This window comes from Bubalus kerabau, chromosome 3 (assembly GCF_029407905.1).
Source record: "Bubalus kerabau isolate K-KA32 ecotype Philippines breed swamp buffalo chromosome 3, PCC_UOA_SB_1v2, whole genome shotgun sequence".
NCBI classification, from domain to species: Eukaryota; Metazoa; Chordata; class Mammalia; order Artiodactyla; family Bovidae; genus Bubalus; species Bubalus kerabau.
In genome coordinates, this window is record NC_073626.1 from 48,684,285 (window position 1) to 48,704,183 (window position 19,899).

At 47.8% G+C, this 19,899-nt stretch overlaps 1 protein-coding gene across 10 annotated transcripts in view; it reads right to left on the minus strand.

The window, feature by feature from the left end:
- DST (dystonin) overlaps nucleotides 1-19,899 on the minus strand; it is a 514,655-nt gene that overhangs the window by 445,081 nt on the left and 49,675 nt on the right. For all 10 annotated transcript variants that reach the window (XM_055571805.1, XM_055571789.1, XM_055571786.1 and 7 more), the window contains exon 3: nucleotides 13,067-13,261. In XM_055571805.1, the coding sequence (XP_055427780.1) occupies nucleotides 13,067-13,261 (195 nt within the window). The remainder of the gene's footprint in view (nucleotides 1-13,066; nucleotides 13,262-19,899) is intronic.

Below are 19,899 nucleotides of genomic sequence, written 5' to 3' on the forward strand. Positions count from 1 at the left end.
CACTGGTCATGTATGGATGACTGGACTGTGAAGAGTCCAGTATGGAGAGTATGGAGAGTTGGACTGTGAAGAAAGCTGAGTGCCGAAGAATTGATGCTTTTGAACTGTGGTGTTGGAGAAGACTCTTGAGAGTCCCTTGGACTGCAAGGAGATCCAACCAGTCCATCCTAAAGGAGATCAGTCCTGGGTGCTCTTTGGAAGGAATGATGTTAAAGCTGAACCTCCAGTACTTTGGCCACCTCATGCGAAGAGTTGACTCATTGGAAAAGACTCTGATGCTGGGAGGGATTGGGGGCAGGAGGAGAAGGGGATGACAGAGGATGAGATGGCTGGATGGCATCACTGACTTGATGGACATGAGTTTGAGTGAACTCCAGGAGTTGGTGATGGACAGGGAGGCCTGGCGTGCTGCGATTCACGGTGTTGCAAAGAGCTGGACACGACTGAGCGACCGAACTGAACTGAACTGGAGGACCGGGCTGGAGAAAAAAGGTCCAGAGAGACGGATTCATGACCCAGAAAAGAAATCGCACTTTGATTCTCAAGTGGGATGATTGGCTACAAATCCAAGCCATCAGACCACGGGAAGCCTCCTCACTGAGGCCCTGGACAAGCTCCAGGTCTTTCCCAGTGTGATTTCTCAAGAATGGAGGGGACACAGAGCTGCAGGAGCGCTGCTTCAGCATCTTCACGGATGGCACCACTGCAACCCACAGCATTCAGGCCAAGACCGAGAAGTCACCCCAGGCAAACAGAATTCCAAAAGAAGCTCTGAGTGTGTCCTTTAAAATAAATAAGGACATTTATACCTATCTTCCTAGAACAATTTAACGATCATTCTGTTTAGAGGTACACATTTTTCTGGTTAAAGGCAGACTAGTCAACTAGACCATCTCTGAAGACACTGTCTTTTCAGCTCTTTGATCCACCACTGTGCATGAAAACTTTAAAGGCACAAGTGGCTATCTAAAATTTTTCTGGAAAAGGAAGACTAAAGAAAATAATTTAGAAAATAAAAAATAGGGACCTCCCAGGTGGACCAATGGTTAAAAATCTGCCTTGCAACGTGCGGGACAGAGGTCAACCCTGGTTGGAGAAAAAAGATCCCACATGCACCAGAGCAACGAAGCCTGTTCAACACAACTACTGAGCTCAAGTACCTCAACTACTAGCCCAAGTACCTCAACTATTGAGCCCAAGTACTTCAGCTAGAGGGTTCACGTGCCACAGAGAAAGATCCCGCCTGCTGCAACTAAGCCAGAATAATACATAAATATTTTTTAAAAAATAATAAGCTCTCTTTGCCTGGAACTTAAACAATTTAAACTTTTTAAGACAAGAGATGATGCTGAGTACAAGATGAACAGAATGGCAACAGGCCTTGCTGCCATCAAAATACTGATGTCAAAAAGAATCGTCAGTTAGAAGAATGTGCTTATTTTTCCCCAAGCAGAGCACATAAATCCCTTCGCCAAGCTCATCTTGGTTTCATGAGCTGCTTGAGAAATTAAACTTTATCTATATCAGCACCATTCATTTATATAGACCACCTACCCTGCAAGCTCCTGGGGACCAATTATTCTTACACCTATTGACAGTAAATTTATAATAAATGAAATAAATGGTAGGGTCCTGTAAGGGGTAGCAATGAGCAAAGACTCAGTAAGCTGAATGGATATTAGTCCACAAATTCCTTCTGAAGCAGTCAGCAGAAGAAATTTGACTTTATTCATTTAATGCATTCTCCAGAACCCCAAAGAGGGAAAGGAAACAAACATTTCCTCTAGGAGCTCTGTGTCTGCCAATTAATTAAGCCAGAGGAAGGTGTGAGCTGTAAGTAAGCCTTCCCCACAAAGGGCAGTGTCCTGAGGTTATGCAAATAAAGCTACAGGGGGCTCCACACAGGGAAAGGAGAGGAAAAGGCAAGACCACCTTAGTCCCCAAGCAGGAAAGGGAGAGAGAAACATCCTACATTCTCAGCGAGATCACAGAGGTCTGGTTAGTCTTTGCTACACAGCAGCAAGCTCCCAATTACAAAGATGACCTGAAATCCTGTTAATATTAACTTAAAATGAAAACTATACAATGTTCCAAAATACCTTGCACCCTTAAAATGGCCTAAGCTGCAAAGAAAGAAACAGAAAATTTCCCCAAGACTTGAAAACAAAATCCAAAAAGAGAAGGAAAAAGAGAGTGAGGTCAAGGAAGTGTTCTGGTAGGAGAAAGGACAGGACTGGGAGGGGAAATCTGCCTGCCTGGGAAATCCTTTTCAGGTTCTACCTGAGATGCCTTTTCTGGGCCGAATGCACACATCCTTCAGGGAAAGTCAAGAGCCCTGGACCCACCTCTGCCTAAGGCATTTGTAATTTTTTTCCTTTCCTTCTTTTTTTTTTTTTTTTTTTTGGTATATTCAAGGGTTTGTTTTCCCGTGTCACTGAAAACAAAAGACGTATTCAGATATGTGTGCTGTTTTAAACTGCATTTTCCCTGCCCCCACTGCCCACCCCTGCTAACCACCCCTCTGCTCTCTGCATCTACAATTCTGAGGAAGGCATTGAAGTTAAAGGAACCTCCACCCTCTTCCTGACCTCTTGGCTACGGAGGACCCCCCAGCTCAGACCTCAGCTCTCTTTTCCATCAGTATTCACTTCCTGGGCCATCCTACCCAGTCTCATGGCTTTGATAGCATCCATGTACTGATACTACTGACTCCATGAAGTCCAAACCCTAGGAAATCTAGCAGATATTTCAGACTTAACATATCCAAACTGGAAATTTGATTTCTACCCCTCAACCCAAAACAGCTTCTTCCCCAGTATTCACCTTTCAGAAATCAAGACCACCAGTCATCTGTGCTAAGCCTGCCTGTCCTCCAACCTGAGTCAAAAGTACCAAGCTAAAAACATGGAAACAACCCAAATGTCCATCAACAGATGAATGGATAAAGAAGAAGTTGTACATATATACAATGGAATACTACTCAGTCATAAAAAAGAATGAAATAACACCATTTGCAGTAACATGAATGGACCCAAAGATGATCATACTAAGTAAAGTAACTAAGAAAGAGAAAGACAAATATCATATCAACTATATGTGGAATCTAAAATATGACACAATATGACAGGAATGAACTTGTCTACAAAACAGAAGCCAAGACTCAGACTCGCAGACATAAAGAACAGACTTGTGGCTGCCAAACAGGATGGGGTGGTGGAGAGGTGGACTGGGAGTCTGGGATTAGCAGATGCAAACTACTACATACAGCATGGACGAATAACAAGGTCCTATAACACTGGGAACCATATTCAATATGCTGGGATGAACCAAATGAAAAAGAATATGAAAAGAATACATACATGTAAATGTACGTATATATACATATGAACAAATGATATACGGATGTTGGCAATTTGATCTCTGGTTCCTCTGCCTTTTCTAAATCCAGTTTGAACACCCGGAAGGTCACGGTTCATGTACTATTGAAGCCTGGCTTGGAGAAATTTGAGCATTACTTTGCTAGCATGTGAGATGAGGGCAATTTTATGGTAGCTTGAGCATTCTTTGCCATTGCCTTTCTTTGGGATTGGAATGAAAACTGACCTTTTCCAGTCCTGTGGCCACTGCTGAGTTTTCCAAATTTGCTGGCATATTGAGTGCAGCACTTTTACAGCATCATCTTTTAGGATTTGAAATAGCTCAACTGGAATTCCATCACCTCCACTAGCTTTGTTCGTAGTGATGCTTCCTAAGGTCCACTTGACTTCACATTCCAGGATGTCTGGCTCTAGGTGAGTGATCACACCATTGTGATTATCTTGGTCGTGAAGATCTTTTTTGTACAGTTCTTCTGTGTATTCTTGCCACCTCTTCTTAATATCTTCTGCTTCTGTTAGGTCCATACCATTTCTGTCCTTTATCGAGCCCATCTTTGCATGAAATGTTCCCTTGGTATCTCTAATTTTCTTGAAGAGACCTCTAGTCTTTCCCATTCTATTGTTTTCCTCTGTTTCTTTGCACTGATCACTGAGGAAGGCTTTCTTAGCTCTCCTTGCTATTCTTTGGAACTCTGCATTCAAATGGATATATCTTTCCTTTTCTCCTTTGCCTTTAGGTTCTCTTCTTTTCACAGCTATTTGTAAGACCCCCTCAGACAGCCATTTTGTCTTTTTGCATTTCTTTTTCTTGGGGATGGTCTTGATCACTGCCTCTTGTACAATGTCACAAACCTCTGTCCATAGTTCTTCAGGCACTCTGTCTATCAGATCTATCCCCTTGAGTTTGGCCTCAGGTCAAACAACAGGGAGGGAACACAGCCCGGCCCATCTCAGAAAATTAGATTAAAGATTTATTGAGCATGGCCCCACGCATCATAACAAGACCCAGTTTCCCCCACAGTCAGTTTCTCTCATCAGGAAGCTTCCATAAGCCTCTTATGCTTATCCCTCAGAGGGCAGAGAGAACGAAAACCACAATCACAGAAAATTAATCAAACTGATCACATGGACCATAGCCTTGTCTAACTCAATGAAACTATGAATCATGCCATGGAGGGCCCCAAGATGAACAGGTCATGGTGGAGAGTTCTGACAAAATGTGGTCCACTGGAGAAGGAAATGCCAAACCACTTCGGTATTCTTGCTTTGAGAACCCCATGAACAGTATGAAAAGGCAAAAAGACAGGACACTGAAAGATGAACTCCCCAGGTCTGTAGGTGCCCAATATGCTACTGGAGAAGAGTAAAATAACTCCAGAAAGAATGAAGAGACAGAGCCAAAGCGAAACAACACCCAGTTGTGGATGTAACTGGTGAAGGAAGTAAAGTCCAATGCTGTAAAGAGCAATATTGCATAGGAACCTGGAATGTTAGGTCCATAAATCAAGGTAAATTGGAAGTGGTCAAACAGGAGATGGTAAGAGTGAACATCGATATTCTAGGAATCAGTGAACTAAAATGAACTGGAATGGCTGAATTTAACTCAGATGACCATTTTATCACTACTGTGGGCAAGAATCCCTTAGAAGAAATGGAATAGCCCCCATAGTCAAATGCAGTACTTGGGTCCAAAATGCAGTACTTGAGTCTGAAATGCAGTACTTGGGTGCAATCTCAAGAACGACAGAATGGTCTCTGTTCGTTTCCGAGGCAAACCATTCAATATCACAGTAATCCAAGTCTATGCCCCAACCAGTAATGCTGAAGAAGCTGAAATTGAATGGTTCTATGAAGACCTACAAGATCTTCTAGAACTAACACCCAAAAAAGATGTCCTTTTCATCACAGGGGGCTGGAATGCAAACGTAGGAAGTCAAGAAATACATGGAGTAACAGACAAGTTAGGCCTTGGAGTACAGAATGAAGCAGGGCAAAGGCTAACAGAGTTTTGTTAAGAAAATGCACTGGTCATAGCAAACACTGTCTTCTAACAACACAAGAGAAGACTCCACACATGGACATCACTAGATGGTCAACACTGAAATTGGATTGATTATATTTTTTGTAGCCACAGATTGAGAAGCTCTATACAGTCAGCAAAACAAGACCAGGAGCTGAGTGTGACTCAGATCATGAACTCCTTATTGCCAAATTCAGACTTAAACAGAAGAAACTAGGGAAAACCACTAGACCATTCAGGTATGACCTAAATCAAATCCCTGATGATTATATAGTGAAAGTGACAAATAGATCAAGGGATACATCTGATAGACAGAGTGCCTGAAGAACTATAGATGGAGGTTCATGACATTGTACAGGAGGCAGGGATCAAGACCATCCCCAAGGAAAAGAAATGCAAAAAGACAAAATGGTTGTCTGGAGGCTTTACAAATAGCTAAGAAAAGAAGGGAAGTGAAAGGCAAAGGAGAAAAGGAAAGATATACCCATTTGAATGCAGAGTTCCAAAAAATAGCAAGGAAAGATAAGAAAGCCTTCCTCAGTGATCAATGCCAAGAAATAGAGGAAAATAATAGAACGGGAAAGACTACAGATCTCTTCAAGAAAATTAGAGATACCAAGGGAACATTTCATGCAAAGATGGGCTTGATAAAGGACAGAAATGGTATGGACCTAACAAAAGCAGAAGATATTAAGAAGAGGTGGCAAGAATACACAAAAGAACTGCACAAAAAAGATCTTCATGACCCAGATAAGCACAATGGTGTGATCACTTACCTAGAGCCAGACATCCTGGAATGTGAAGTCAAGTGGGCCTTAGGAAGCATCACTACGAACAAAGCTAGTGGAGGTGATGGAATTCCAGTTGAGCTATTTCAAATCCTAAAAGATGATGCTGTAAAAGTGCTCCACTCAATATGACAGCAAATTTAGAAAACTCAGCAGTGGCCACAGGACTGGAAAGGTCAGTTTTAATTCCAATCCCAAAGAAAGGCAATGCCAAAGAATGTTCAAACTACTGCACAATTGCACTCATCTCACATGCTAGTAAAGTAATGCTCAAAATTCTCCAAGCCAGGCTTCAATAGTACATGAACCGTGACCTTCCAGATGTTCAAGCTGGATTTAGAAAAGGCAGAGGAACCAGAGATCAAATTGCCAACATCTGGTGGGTCATAGAAAAAACAAGAGAGTTCCACAAAAATATCTATTTCTCCTTTATTGACTATGCCAAAGTCTTTGACTGTGTGGATCACAACAAACTGTGGAAAATTCTTCAAGAGATGGGAATACCAAACCACCTGACCTGCCTCCTGAGAAATCTGTATGCAAGTCAAGAACAGAACTGTATATGGAACAACAAACTGGTTCCAAATCGGGAAAAGAGTACGTCAAGGCTCTTTACTGTCACCCTGCTTATATAGCTTGTATGCAGAGTACATCATGAGAAACGCTGGGCTGGAGGAAGCACAAGCTGGAATCAAGATTTCCAGGAGAAATATCAATCACCTCAGATATGCAGATGACACCACCCTTATGGCAGAAAGTGAAGAACTAAAGAGCTTCTTGACGAAAGTGAAAGAGGAGAGTGAAAAACTTGGCTTAAAGCTCAACATTCAGAAAACGAAGATAGTGGCATCCGGTCCCATCACTTCATGGCAAATAGATGGAGAAACAATGGAAACAGTGACAGACTTTATTTTGGGGGGCTCCAAAATCACTGCAGATGTTGATTGCAGCCATGAAATTAAAAGACGCTTGCTCCTTGAAAGAAAACCTATGACAAACCTAGATAGCATATTAAAAAGCAGAGACATTACTCTGCCAACAAAGGTCCATCTAGTCAAAGCTATGGTTTTTTCAGTAGTCATGTATGGATGTGAGAGTTGGAGTATAAACATAGCTGAGCCCTGAAGAATCGATGCTTTTGAACTATGGTGTTGGAGAAGAGTCTTGAGAGTCCCTTGGACTGCAAGGAAATCCAACCAGTCCGTCCTAAAGGAAATCAGTCTTGAATATTCATCGGAAGGACTGATGCTAAAGCTAAAACTCCAATACTTTGGCCACCTGATGTGAAGAACTGACTCACTGGTAAAGACCCTGATGCTGGGAATGATTGAAGGCAGGAGGAGAAGGGGATCACAGAGCATGAGATGGTTGGATGGCATCACTGACTCAATGGACATGAGTTTGAGTAAACTCCGGGAGTTGGTGATGGACAGGGAGGCCTGGCGTACAGCAGTTCATGGGGTCGCAAAGAGTCGGGCAGGACTCAGCGACTGAACTGAACTGAACTAAACTGAATTAAGATACTGGTGACCTGCTTCAAAAGATCCCATGCACGCACTGCTGCACTCAGTGCCCTGACCATGCAGCAGACCACCTCCAACCCACGCCTCCGCCGGAGACTCCTGTGCACTCGCAGGCAAGTCTGGGTCAGTCTCCTGTTGGTCACTGTTCCTTTCTCCTGGGTCCTGGTGCGCACAAGGTTTTGTTTGTGCCCTCCAAGAGTCTGTGTCCCCAGTCCTGAGTATGTTCTGGCACACATTTGAATCACCTTACTGTACAGCAGAAATTAACACAACACCGAATCAACGGTACTTCAATAAACTTTTTTTAAAAGTACCAAGCTTGATTATCCAGTTACTCAGGGCAGGGGCCCCAGAGTGAAGGACAGAAGCCTTGGTTTTGCCAGCAGGGGGAGTGGGTGACCGTTTGGCTGGCGCCTGGAGGTGCTGGTGGTTTTTACTCAAAGTCCTTCACTGCCACTAAAAAAGATTCAGAGGCTCTGAGTCAAGGAAATGCCCGCAATGAGGTTGAAATGTGCACAGCAACTGGGATCCGTAAAGCATAACAGGGTCAGAGTCAAGGCACCTGGTTAGCTGTGGGTGCTCTCAAGTTCTGATCCCCCCTGTGTGTTCTATGTTAAGAGGCTCACATGAGGGCAGAAACACTCCTGCTGCCTCCCCAGTCCTCTGCCCCAGAAGGCCAAGCTCACCGAGAAGCGTGACCAGAAGGAGGTTCAGGGCTTTTCTGTGCTGCTCAATGCCATTTAAAAATGGGTATTGATGGATGCAAAAGTTGAAAAACATCTACACATGTAGGAAAACTGAGACTTTACGTGATGAAACTATGATCCATCCGTGAGGATGAACTTCTAGCCCCAGAAATGGGATCGTCTGAACCTCTGTATTCCACGTGCTCTGGTAGGAACTCCTGGGCTTACATCTTTGTTCTGTCATCCCCCAGCTGAGTGACCTTGACAAGCTTCCTCCTCTGGAAAGTGAGCACCTGTGCCAAAGAACGACTGGGAAGATAAAAGGCGGAAAGCAGGGAGGCACAGAGCCGCAGGGACGCACAGAGCCGCGTGCTCGTGGGGGGTGCGAGGGAGCGAGTGTGCGGTGACGCGGCACCCACCCCGGGGACAGTGGGATGGGGACGTTTCGGCTCAAGGAGTCAGACCCCAGAAGGCTCTGCAAAGTCAAAATACTAGAGAAGCAAGGGGGATCTGGATCTAGTTATCTTTTCTGCTTCAAGATGGTAAAAATTCCTAAATGTTCCAGCGACATGTCTTCGTTTACAGGATAAGTCCGAAGACCCAAGAGAGAAAATCAGGATGGATGTTTGCCTTACTCACTCTTAGAATCATCTCATTTCCCCAAAAGAGCAGGGAAAGAAAATCACATTATTAACTTCCCTTATATTAGTGATCTCTATTACAAATTCTCAGAGCCACACTGGAGTATAAAAGCTACACACAGAACAAGTAAACAGGTCGGAGCCGCTAAGACGCTGAAACATAAGGCACTGCCCGCGGCTCGGGCGCTTCCTGGCTGAAACTGCACCGTCACGTTTCTGAGTCACCTCCTCACAGCGAGATCCGGTGTCAGGCCAGCAGACTCGTGGGCCTTTTGCTCACTCAGACTACCGCCAGAAAGGCCTGCAGTGCTTCCCGTCAAGTCATTCACGCAATCCCGAGTCAGCAGAGCTGATGTACTTTATTCCACCTCCAGGGCCCCATGAGAGCTGCCCTCGGGGCACCGCAGTAGCAGGCTCGGGGCTTGGGGAGAGGAGGCGGCACCCAGCGGCCCACGGGCTGGACCCAACCCCACCCGGAGAGGGACCGGAGGCTGGCGCTCACATCCCGGTACAGCATGCGAAGAAATGCCAGCAAGGCTGTGCTACCAGCTCCGACAACCTCGTCTCCAGAACGACCCCGAGGAGACGCACACGGATGGACGAGGTGAGCTTCACCCGCGCAGAGAAAGCTCCTGCAACGTCCTTCTCGCTTGCTCACAACAGGACAGCCCCCACCGCCCCTTCCTGCCCTCCAACCCCACCGCCTCCCAACGAATCCTGCTGAAGAGGGCAAAGGCCACCCGCAGCGTCTCCACCAGAAGTCACCACCAGATGGCGTCACAGAGCAACCGGCGAAGCCCACGTTCAGGTCCCAAATACCAGGCACCAGACCCCGGGACAGCTGCGGACCCAGCCCTGCCCTGCGGCCCTCAGGCCTACCCTGCTCCGGTTCAGTTCCTGATGACGGCTCACCTGCTCCAGGGCCTTCATGACGCACAGAAGATGCAGTTTAAATGCAGTGGTATCATGGCCCCCTCTCTCTTTCCAGCTTTATCCTGTACATTTCTCATAAACCCCCACATCCAGCCAGAAGGGTCTCAGCACCATCCCAGACCTGATCTCTGCTGCCTGTCCAATTCCTACGTGTACTTAAGCCCAACTCAGTCCTGTCTCTTGAAGTAGTTGCTCCCTGACCACCCCATTTGGGAGATAAAAGGAAAAAAAAAACCCTCCCTGTTGTCCAGATCCTGTAGGGCGTATGCCGTGTCGTGTGTGCACATCACTCATCCGTTTATTTAAAAAAAAAGCATCAGATGCTGTTTACCAGGAGATATTCTAGATCAGACGATTCAGCCCCCGGGGAAGACAGGTCTGGGAGGAAAGGAAATGAAGGTATCACTACGTTCTGAGTGTTGATGCCAAGCAGGCCATCACCTCCACTCGTCAGCTCATCCTCACCCGTCAGGGAGGCCACCGGCGCTATGATGAGTCCATAATAAGAAAGCTGGGTCTCCAGGAGTTGGACAGCTGGGTAAAGATGATCACGTGTGTTCTTTGCCCTCCAGGGTCCCTGTCTGCCCCCCACACTGCTCATCCCTGCCCTGCCTTGTCCTCGGGTGCTGAGCTCTGAGATCCGCATCACTCACGCCCCCTGCCCTCTGGCATCCTGCTGGGTCGGGTCATGGAAAAGCGGCGCACCTGGCCCCCCACCCTTGTCCTGACTCAGCAGGCTCTGGCGGGCTGCAGGCCTCAGCCACAGCTCCTGGAAACCAGCCTTCCCACGGGGACCCAGCAAGACGACTGCCTGCTGTCACCCCTGCAGGCCAGGAGTGGTGGGTAAGCGGTAGACAGGCTCCACAGGAAGCTGGCTGCACCATCGCAGACCTACTCACACTTCTGGGCTGTCCTTACATGAAACTCTTAGTGTGAAGACTGCTTCCTGCCAGGTCCACGGGGGGGGGAAGGCAAACGTGCATCTGTCTCACTAGAGAGCCTGTCTTTCTCACCTGAGTAACTGCTCTGCTCAACATCTGGGCAAAGCACCTCACTCTCATGGGAAGGATCAGAAAAGACTTTCCTGAGCGGGTCGCCTGATGACAAGTCAGTGGTCAAGGTGGACTGGAAACCACCAGGCAAAGAGACAGCAAGGCGAGGTGATCCAGGACAGACTCACCAGGCATGGGGACCACGTCTGACCACCCGCGGCAGTCGGGCACAGGGCTCAGGGGAGAATAAAGGTGCGATGATGCTGACTTACTTCTCCATCCGTGTAGGAAAAACGGAAGAGAGAATTAGCTAGATTCAGAGCAGGAAAACCAAGCAGGAGAGCCCTACCTTCAACAAGACCACATTGCAGAAGATAAGCCCCGCTGCTGTTTAGCATAAGATGCCCCCTAACGCCCAGCCAGACCCTGGTCTCATCTCCCAGCATCACTGAGCTGCCCTGAGCCTGCCGCACCATCGGGCGTCCTGGCTTCTGTGTCTGCCCTCCTCATCAGGGATGCTGCCCTCCTCATCAGAGACGCTGCCCTCTGCTTCCCACCTGCTCGACTCCCCTCTCAGGATGTCTCAGGCGTCTGCTTCTCTGCACACACGGCTGGTTCTGCACAACGTTCCCTTGTGCCGGTGCACAGTCCACAGCAGCACTTCGCTAAAGCGGACCCACCCTGCCTCCTTGTGGGTGTCTGTCCACCAACAGGGCCAGGAGGCCCAGGAAGCAGGAGGGCGGCAGCTTGCAGAGAGGTGCTGGGGCTCCAGAGCCCGCAGCCCAGACCCAATCCCTGGCACTGTCCCAGCCCCTGGGTGAACTTAGGCAAGTTATGACCCTCTCTGGGGGTCTATTTCATCATCCAGAAAACAGGGATAACAACAGCCTCCACCTCAGAGGCTTGTTAAGTGAGTCACGCATAACAATGCCTGGGCCACAAATAAGCCGTCAGTAATGTTAGTTGTTAACATATGTCTGTGTATCCCTTATTTCCTGTGTAGAAAAGTTTTCGTTGAATGGATGAATTTTCCCACTATTTCATTTTGCTCCATGCAGACACCAAATTCTGCTTAGCCTTTGCTTTATATAAGCATGAAAGGAAGACTCTCTAAATATGTGTTTATCTTACAGGTGGTTAAATGGGACCTTTTCTGTAAAGGAATTCAGCTTCTTGCCTCTGTTTCTGGCCTGGGAGCAAACTCCACATACATTTGCTACACAGTCACCCCACTGAATGAACAGCAGGGCTGTTTTCACAACTCACAGGGACATATCATCACATCATATCTTGTCGGCTCTCCTCGGGTGACCAGAGTCACAACGACCATGGGGCCCCCACAACACAGAAGTGACCCAAAGGAAAACTTGTCTCAACGCTGAAGCAATGCAAGGTTACTGAAGTCATGAAATACTCTCTACAAGTTTTTAAAAATGTCAGCTTCTAAGCCCCAAAGTCTTAACTGTTACAAGCCTGGCAACACATCCCTGGGTGAGAGCCCCAACCAAGACAGAAAATCAGAGCACATGGAACAGTGTGCTCAGGAGGTGAGGAGGGGAGACCGGCTTCCAGGTGTGCCCCACACTTCCCAGCTAACTGTCCAGGTGACTTCCCAGCTAACTGTCCAGTCTGGCTGACAGAGACCCAGGGTACTCCCTAGAAAAGGAGAGCATGGTCCCGTGGGAGCAAAAGAAAGGCCACCCCAGAGGACGCAGCACCCCAGCATCGCCCCAACAGGAGCTGCAGAGGAAGGGTCAGCCCTCCGCCCAGGCCTCCCAACTCCAATACCGCTTTGTGAAGGCCCCTGGTCCCTGGCCCAGCTCTCACCACGGCCAGGCCTCGGCGGGGGAATCCTGTGGCCCCATCCGGCCTGTGGACCCCGCGCTCAGGGTCAGGATTCTCGTTTTCAGTCTCCCCTCCCGCCAGCGACCAGGACTTCCTGGGAAACCACACTCCACACTGACACAGCGGAGCTCAGTGCCACTGCCCAGGAAGATCAGAGACTCACTGAGCACTTCAGGTCGACCTGATCATTTCTGAGGACTGAGAAGGACCGCTCCGGGCGACACCGCACCTAACACTCCCGGCACGCCCAACCCCACTCACCGGTCTGCGGGCAGCGGCGCCCTGCACGCTCTGGTAGAACTCGGGCGGGACGCGCGCGCCCCTGCGGAGCCGCCGCCGCCTCGCTGCGCCGTCCTGCTCGCTCTGCACCAGGGCCTCCGCGGCGGGCTTCGCGTCCTCCAGCCGGGCGGCAGCGGCGGCGCGTCTGCGGAGGTGCCGGGGGCTGGATCGGAATCCCTGGGCAGGAGACACAAGCGGACCCGTGCAGGTTGGTGCCGGTCAGCTGCACTGTTCCCTGCGGCTCGCGGTGCAGGCGGCGCCAAAGCCACCAGCCCCGCGGGGGCCCTCTGCCCACCCACAAGAAGCCCGACGCGGGGCAAGACCCGGGTTCCCAGTCCAGAGTTATTCTACATTGAGAGACGCTTTTAATAAACAACAGAGTCCTACCGTATAAAGCGCAGGGAACCATACTCAATCTCCTGTGATAAACCGTCATGGAAAAGAATATGAAAAAGAATCGATGTATGTACAACTGAGTCACTTTGCTGTACAGCAGAAATTAACACATTATAATCGACTACACTTCAATACATTTTTTTTAAAAAAAGAGAACTGTTTTTAACCCAGAAATGCCAGTTTTTTTAAAAAGAGCAGGCAGACACATTGCTTTACTTCTGTGTACACAGTCAGACTATGTGAAGAAGGGGGCTCCATGATGATGGGGAGGGTCGGGACACAGTAGTACCCCGGAGAAAGGGCCCTCTGCCTCCTTTCAGGAAGGAAGGCCAGGAATGCAAGGCATCACCAAGCAACACCTTAAAGTGAAGACCTAAAACTAACTGGACAAAGAACGGTGCTTCGGAGGTCAGATGGACCAGGGTCCAAACGCTGCTCATTATAGCTACACATTTATTAAATATTAATGACCTAACTTTTCTAGTCTAACAAATGGATAACATTCTCCTCAAAGGTTTTTTTTTTTTTACCCTTTATTTTACTACACGCATAGAATTTTATTATTTTTTCTAATTAATTTTTATTGAAGTATATAGTTGCTTTATCGGAGAAGGCAATGGCACCCCACTCCAGCACTCTTGCCTGCAAAATCCCATGGACGGAGGAGCCTGGTGGGCCACAGTCCATGGGGTCGCTAAGAGTCAGACACGACTGAGCGACTTCTCTTTCACTTTTCACTTTCATGCATTGGAGAAGGAAATGGCAACCCACTCCAGTGTTCTTGCCTGGAGAATCCCAGGGACAGGGGAGCCTGGTGGGCTGCCATCTATGGGGTCGCACAGAGTCGGACACGACTGAAGCTATTTAGCAGCAGCATAGTTGCTTTATAATATTATTTTCTGCTGTACAGCAAAGTGAATCAGCCCTATGTATACATATATCCCCTCTTTTTTAATTTCCTTCCCATTTAGGTCACCACAGAACACTGAGTAGAGTTCCCTGTGCTATATACTCTGTTCCCATTACTTATCTATCTTACACACAGTATCAATAGCCTATACGTATCCATCTCAATCTCCCAATTGCCCCCACCCTCCTTCCCCTCCTTGGTATCTATACATTTGTCCTCTAGTCTGTGTCTGTTTCTGCTTTCTCTCACAGGGTTTTTTAGAAGGTAACAGATGTTAAAGGGCTTCCCTGGTGGCTCAGCTGGTAAAGAATCTGCCTCCAATGTGGGAGGCCTGGGTTCGATCCCTGGGTGGGGAAGGTCCCCTGGAGGAGGGAAAGGCTCCCCACTCCAGGATTCTGGCCTGGAGAATTCCATGGACTGTATAGTCAATGGGGTCGCAAAGAGTTGGACGTGACTGTGTGATTTTCACTTCAATTTCAACGGATGTTAAAATTCTAAGCACAGCATCTGGCAGACAGCAGGCGCTGAACAAAAGGTTAATTTCCCTTCTCTTTTAAGTAAGGTAAGTATAAGGACAACTCGCTGGACAAGGAAACAAGCTCTGTTGTGCACCTGGGAATGTGCATCTGGTTTTGGAAAACACCACAGAATTCCATAAAATGATGCCGTCCTGGCACGGCCGGTGCTTTGCAGCAGAGCAGAAGTCAGCCGCAGAGTTCACGAGCAGACTGGGATGGGTGACGGGGGGAGGGGGGCAGCAGAGGGCACGGGGGGCCAGCAGATCCCACACGAGGATAAATGGATGAAGCTGAGCTCAATGGGGCGAGCGGCACGTGCAGAGCAGGTAGGATCTATGCTCCAGGCACGGGAGCAAGAGGGAAGAACAGAGAGGTAAGGGATGACTGGCTGGATGGCGTGTTTATGCAGCAAAAGGATGACCTGCCAGGGTCAGAGCACAGCCACACTCGGAAGTCTGATGGGAAGTGAGAGCAGACGAAGCGTCCAAGGCTCCAAGGAGGGCTTGTTGGAGCTTGTGAGTCTTCTGAATTTTAGAAGACATACAGACACTTAGACTTCAGTGAAGGCATAGAGAAGAGAGAGCATGGATTTCAGGGGGAGCAGTGGGGAGAGGCCCTGTGGACACTGCAGAGCCACGTGCAGGGAGCCATAGAGGCACTGACGGGGGGTCCTGCACACCAGACCAGGGAGACAGGGGAAAGGACAGAAGTCCAGGTGACGTGTAAAGGAGCTCGGAGGTCAACGGAAAACAATCAGGAGGAAACGCAGTTTGGGCACGCGCTTCTCACAGCAAACACAGGGGCCTGATGCCCCCCTCCTCTGTGTGCAGGCTGAGGGGGTGCCTCCACAGCCCCCACCGGGCCCAGGAGGTGCCCAGGGTCCCACGCACCACCAGGCTGCACAGCAGGCGTCACGAAAAGAATGGAGAGGAGGGAGCCGGGACGCTGGCTGAGCCAGCCTGCTGTCTAAATACACAGGTTCCTGGACGGTCCCCTCCAGGCACGTGCTCTGAGGACGGCTGGGGGGTGCAGTCACCACTAGGTGGCACCAGTTTCCAGAAATGGGTGCACTGACGGAATGAACAGGGACAACTTACTAGCTCCTGTCCTAGTGGCGTGACCCAAGCCTGCTTCTTGGGTAAGAACGCAGATTCTCTTCCTCTCACACTCTTAGGAGTAATCAGCAACCAAATTTTACTTAAACTTCTATTATTACCAATAGACTTCCTTGGTGGCTCAGACGGTAAAGCGTCTGCCTACAATGTGGGAAACCCGAGTTCAATCCCTGGGTCAGGAAGCTCTCCTGGAGAAGGGAATGGCAACCAACTCCAATATTCTTGCCTGGAAAATCCCATGGACAGAGGAGCCTGGTAGGCTACAGTCCATGGGGTCGCAAAGAGTCGGACACGATTGAGCGACTTCACTTTCTTTTCTAGTATTACCAATAGAAGGCCTCAAAGGCCTTACAAATTCTAGAAATAAAACCACATAAAACTCGCTTAAAGTGATCAAAAAAAAAAAATTAGTAGTCATTCTGGAGAATAATAACCCTGTAAATCCACACCCCTGTATCTACTCTAAAGGAACTTTGCCAAGTATGCCCAAGAAGATGGTCAAGCATTGCTTACATAAAAATTAGAAACTGTTTAAATCAGTCTTTTCTAAACTTCTTCAATTTTCATTCCCCTTTCACATTTGTGAAGCTCTGAGCACCATCACATAAGCCTCTGTGATTTCTCTCATATCCAAATACACGTACACTATTTTAAAATAACTCTTTACAAGCACGCAGGGCAGGACACCGACAACAGCCAGGCTATCTGGGCTCATGACGGCCTCTGTCACTTCCTAGCTGTATCATCTTGAAGAGTTGCTTAGCCACATCCTCATCTGTAAAATGGAGCTTAAAAACACTACCTAATTCACAGATTTGTTAAGAAGAATAAATAAATGTAAAGTACTTAGTGCCTGGTATACTGCAAAACATAAGGGTCACCTATGATCATTAGGTATATTGCTTGTGTAAATAAAAGATATTCTTAAAGACTAAGGCATGTTATTAATCCAATATGAAAAGGAAAAGGATCACACTGCGGGTGTGCCTCGCTGCCAGACACGGAGGCACCAACCTCTCTGCTCATCAGAAGAGCTCTTTGCTCCAGAGCATCCCAGGCACTCACTGTCCTGAGTCAGAACTATCTGCGCTGGAACCCCAGCTCTCCCACTTCTAGGTGAACGATCTTGGAGCTCAGAGATCGCTACTTCTCAGAGCCTCAGATTCTTCTGCCGAATGCATACAATACTCGCCTCTCACAGGGTCAGACAGTGTTTAAAGGAGACGGTCCACATGAGCCTCCTGGAACAGTACACATATCAGTGTACGCAGTCGATGCGTTACCCCCTTTATTACTACAGTCCCACTTCCTGGATCCTGAAGTGCCAATTCACTTGCCAGAAGCTCAGAACTACAACCACAAACACTGCAAACAGCACGGAGTCATCACTGAGCCGGCAGCTTCTTCATTTCCCTAAAGCAATGCAGAGCATTGGGGTTTACTGCATGGGCTCGTTCTAAACACTATCAAAAAATACGCCATGACTTTTAAAAACAATTTATTTATTTATTTATTTATTTATTTATTTATTTATTTAGGGCAGAGCTGGGTCTTGGGTGCTTTGCGGTCTTTCTCCAGTTGCGGGGAGTGGGGGCTTCTCACTGCGCTGGCTTCTCCTGCTGTGAGCACAGACTCCAGGCGCCCGGCCGTCAGCAGCTGCAGCGCGCAGGTTCAGTAGTTTCAGGGCATGGACGAAGCTGCTCCACAGCACGTGGAATCTTCCAGGGCCAGGGATCGAACCCATGTCCCCTGCGTTGGCAGACAGACTCTTATCCACTGTGCCAACAGAAAGTTCCTAAGTCATGACTTTTAACAAAAAGAAATTTTCTTTTGAAACAGCAGGTGGTGCTATAAGCTCTCACAGGTGTTAACAGGCTTTGATGCCATCAGTATAAAGTCCACTTCTCCCTCCAGTCATTTGATCTTGCCCACGTGCCCTTCAAGGACTGATGCTGAAGCTGAAACTCCAATACTTTGGCCACCTGATGCGAAGAGCTGACTCATTTGAAAAGACCCTGCTGCTGGGAAAGATTGAAGGCGGGAGGATAAGAGGACAACAGAAGATGAGATGGTTGGATGGCATCACCGACTCAGTGGACACGGGTTTGAGTAAACTCTGGGAGTTGGTGATGGACAGGGAGGCCTGGAGTGCTGCAGGCCACGGGGTTGCAAAGAGTCAGACACGACTGAGCAACTGAACTGAACTGAACACGCCCTTCAACTAGTAGGTGACAGGCACTTGGCAGTCTCTCGGTAATGGACTTCTGTCATTTTTAGGGCACCCTATTATTAAATTTTTAAAATTCTTTATTGAAGCATAGTTGATTTAAAATGTGTCTGTTTCCGGTGCACAGCACAATGATTCCATAATTTTATTATATATGGTGGTTTAGCTGCTAAGTCCGGAAAAGGCAATGCCAACCCACTCCAGTACTCTTGCCTGGAAAATCCCATGGATGGAGGAGCCTGGTAGGCTGCAGTCCATGGGTTGAGAAGAGTCAGACATGACTGAGCGACTTCACTTTCACTTTTCACTTTCATGCATTGGAGAAGGAAATGGCAACCCACTGTTTCTGCCTGGAGAATCCCAGGGACGGGGGAGCCTGGTGGGCTGCCGTGTATGGGGTCTCACAGAGTTGGACGCAACTGAAGCGACTTAGCAGCAGCAGCAGCAGCTTTTAAGTTATGTCCGACTCTTGTGACCCCATGGACAGTAGCCTGCCAGGCTCCTCTGTCCATAGGATTCTCCAGGAAAGAACACTGGAGTGGGTTGCCATTTCCTTCTCCAACTTTTTCTTATTATATATACATACACACATATATATAAGGCTCCCCAGGTGGTACTAGTGGTAAAGTTAAAGAACCAGACTGCTAATGCAGGAGACATAAGAGACACAAGTTTGATCCCTGGGTTGGGAAAATCCCCTGAAGAAGGGCATTGCAACCCACTCCAGTGTTCTTGCCTAGAGAATTCCACGGACAGAGAAGGCTGGCGGGCTACAGCACGTGGGATCACAAAGAGTCAGACACAACTGAAGTGACTTAGCATGCACATGCCCACGTATATTCTTTTTCAGATTCCTTTCCCATATAGGTTATCACAAAGCATTTGAGTATAGTTCTCTGCACTATACAATAGGTCCTTGTAGATTACCCATTTTATTTATAGTAGTGTGTATCTGTTAATCCCAAACTACTAATTTATCCCTCCCCTCCTTTTCCCTTTGGCAACAATAAGTTTATTTTCTATGTCTGTGAGTCTAGTTCTGTTTTGTAAATAAATTCATTTGTACCATTTTTTTTAGATTCCGCAAATAAGTTATATCATATGATATTTGTCTTTCTGACTTCAGTTCAGTTCAGTCGCTCAGTCGTGTCCGACTCTTTGTGACCCCATGAACTGCAGCACGCCAGGCCTCCCTGTCCATCACCAACTCCCGGAGTTCACTCAAACTCACGTCCATTGAGTCGGTGATGCCATCCAGCCATCTCATCCTCTGTCGTCCCCTTCTCCTCCTGCCCCCAATCCCTCCCCGCATCAGAGTCTTTTCCAATGAATCAACTCTTCACATGAGATGGCCAAAGTACTGGAGTTTCAGCTTTAGCATCATTCCTTCCAAAGAAATCCCAGGGCTGATCTCCTTCGGAATGGGCTGGTTGGATCTCCTTGCAGTCCAAGGGACTCTCAAGAGTCTTCTCCAACATCACAGTTCAAAAGCATCAATTCTTTGGCGCTCAGCCTTCTTCACAGTCCAACTCTCACATCCATACATGACCACAAGAAAAACCATAGCCTTGACTAGATGGACCTTTGTTGGCAAAGTAATGTCTCTGCTTTTGAATATGCTATCTAGGTTGGTCATAACTTTTCTTCAA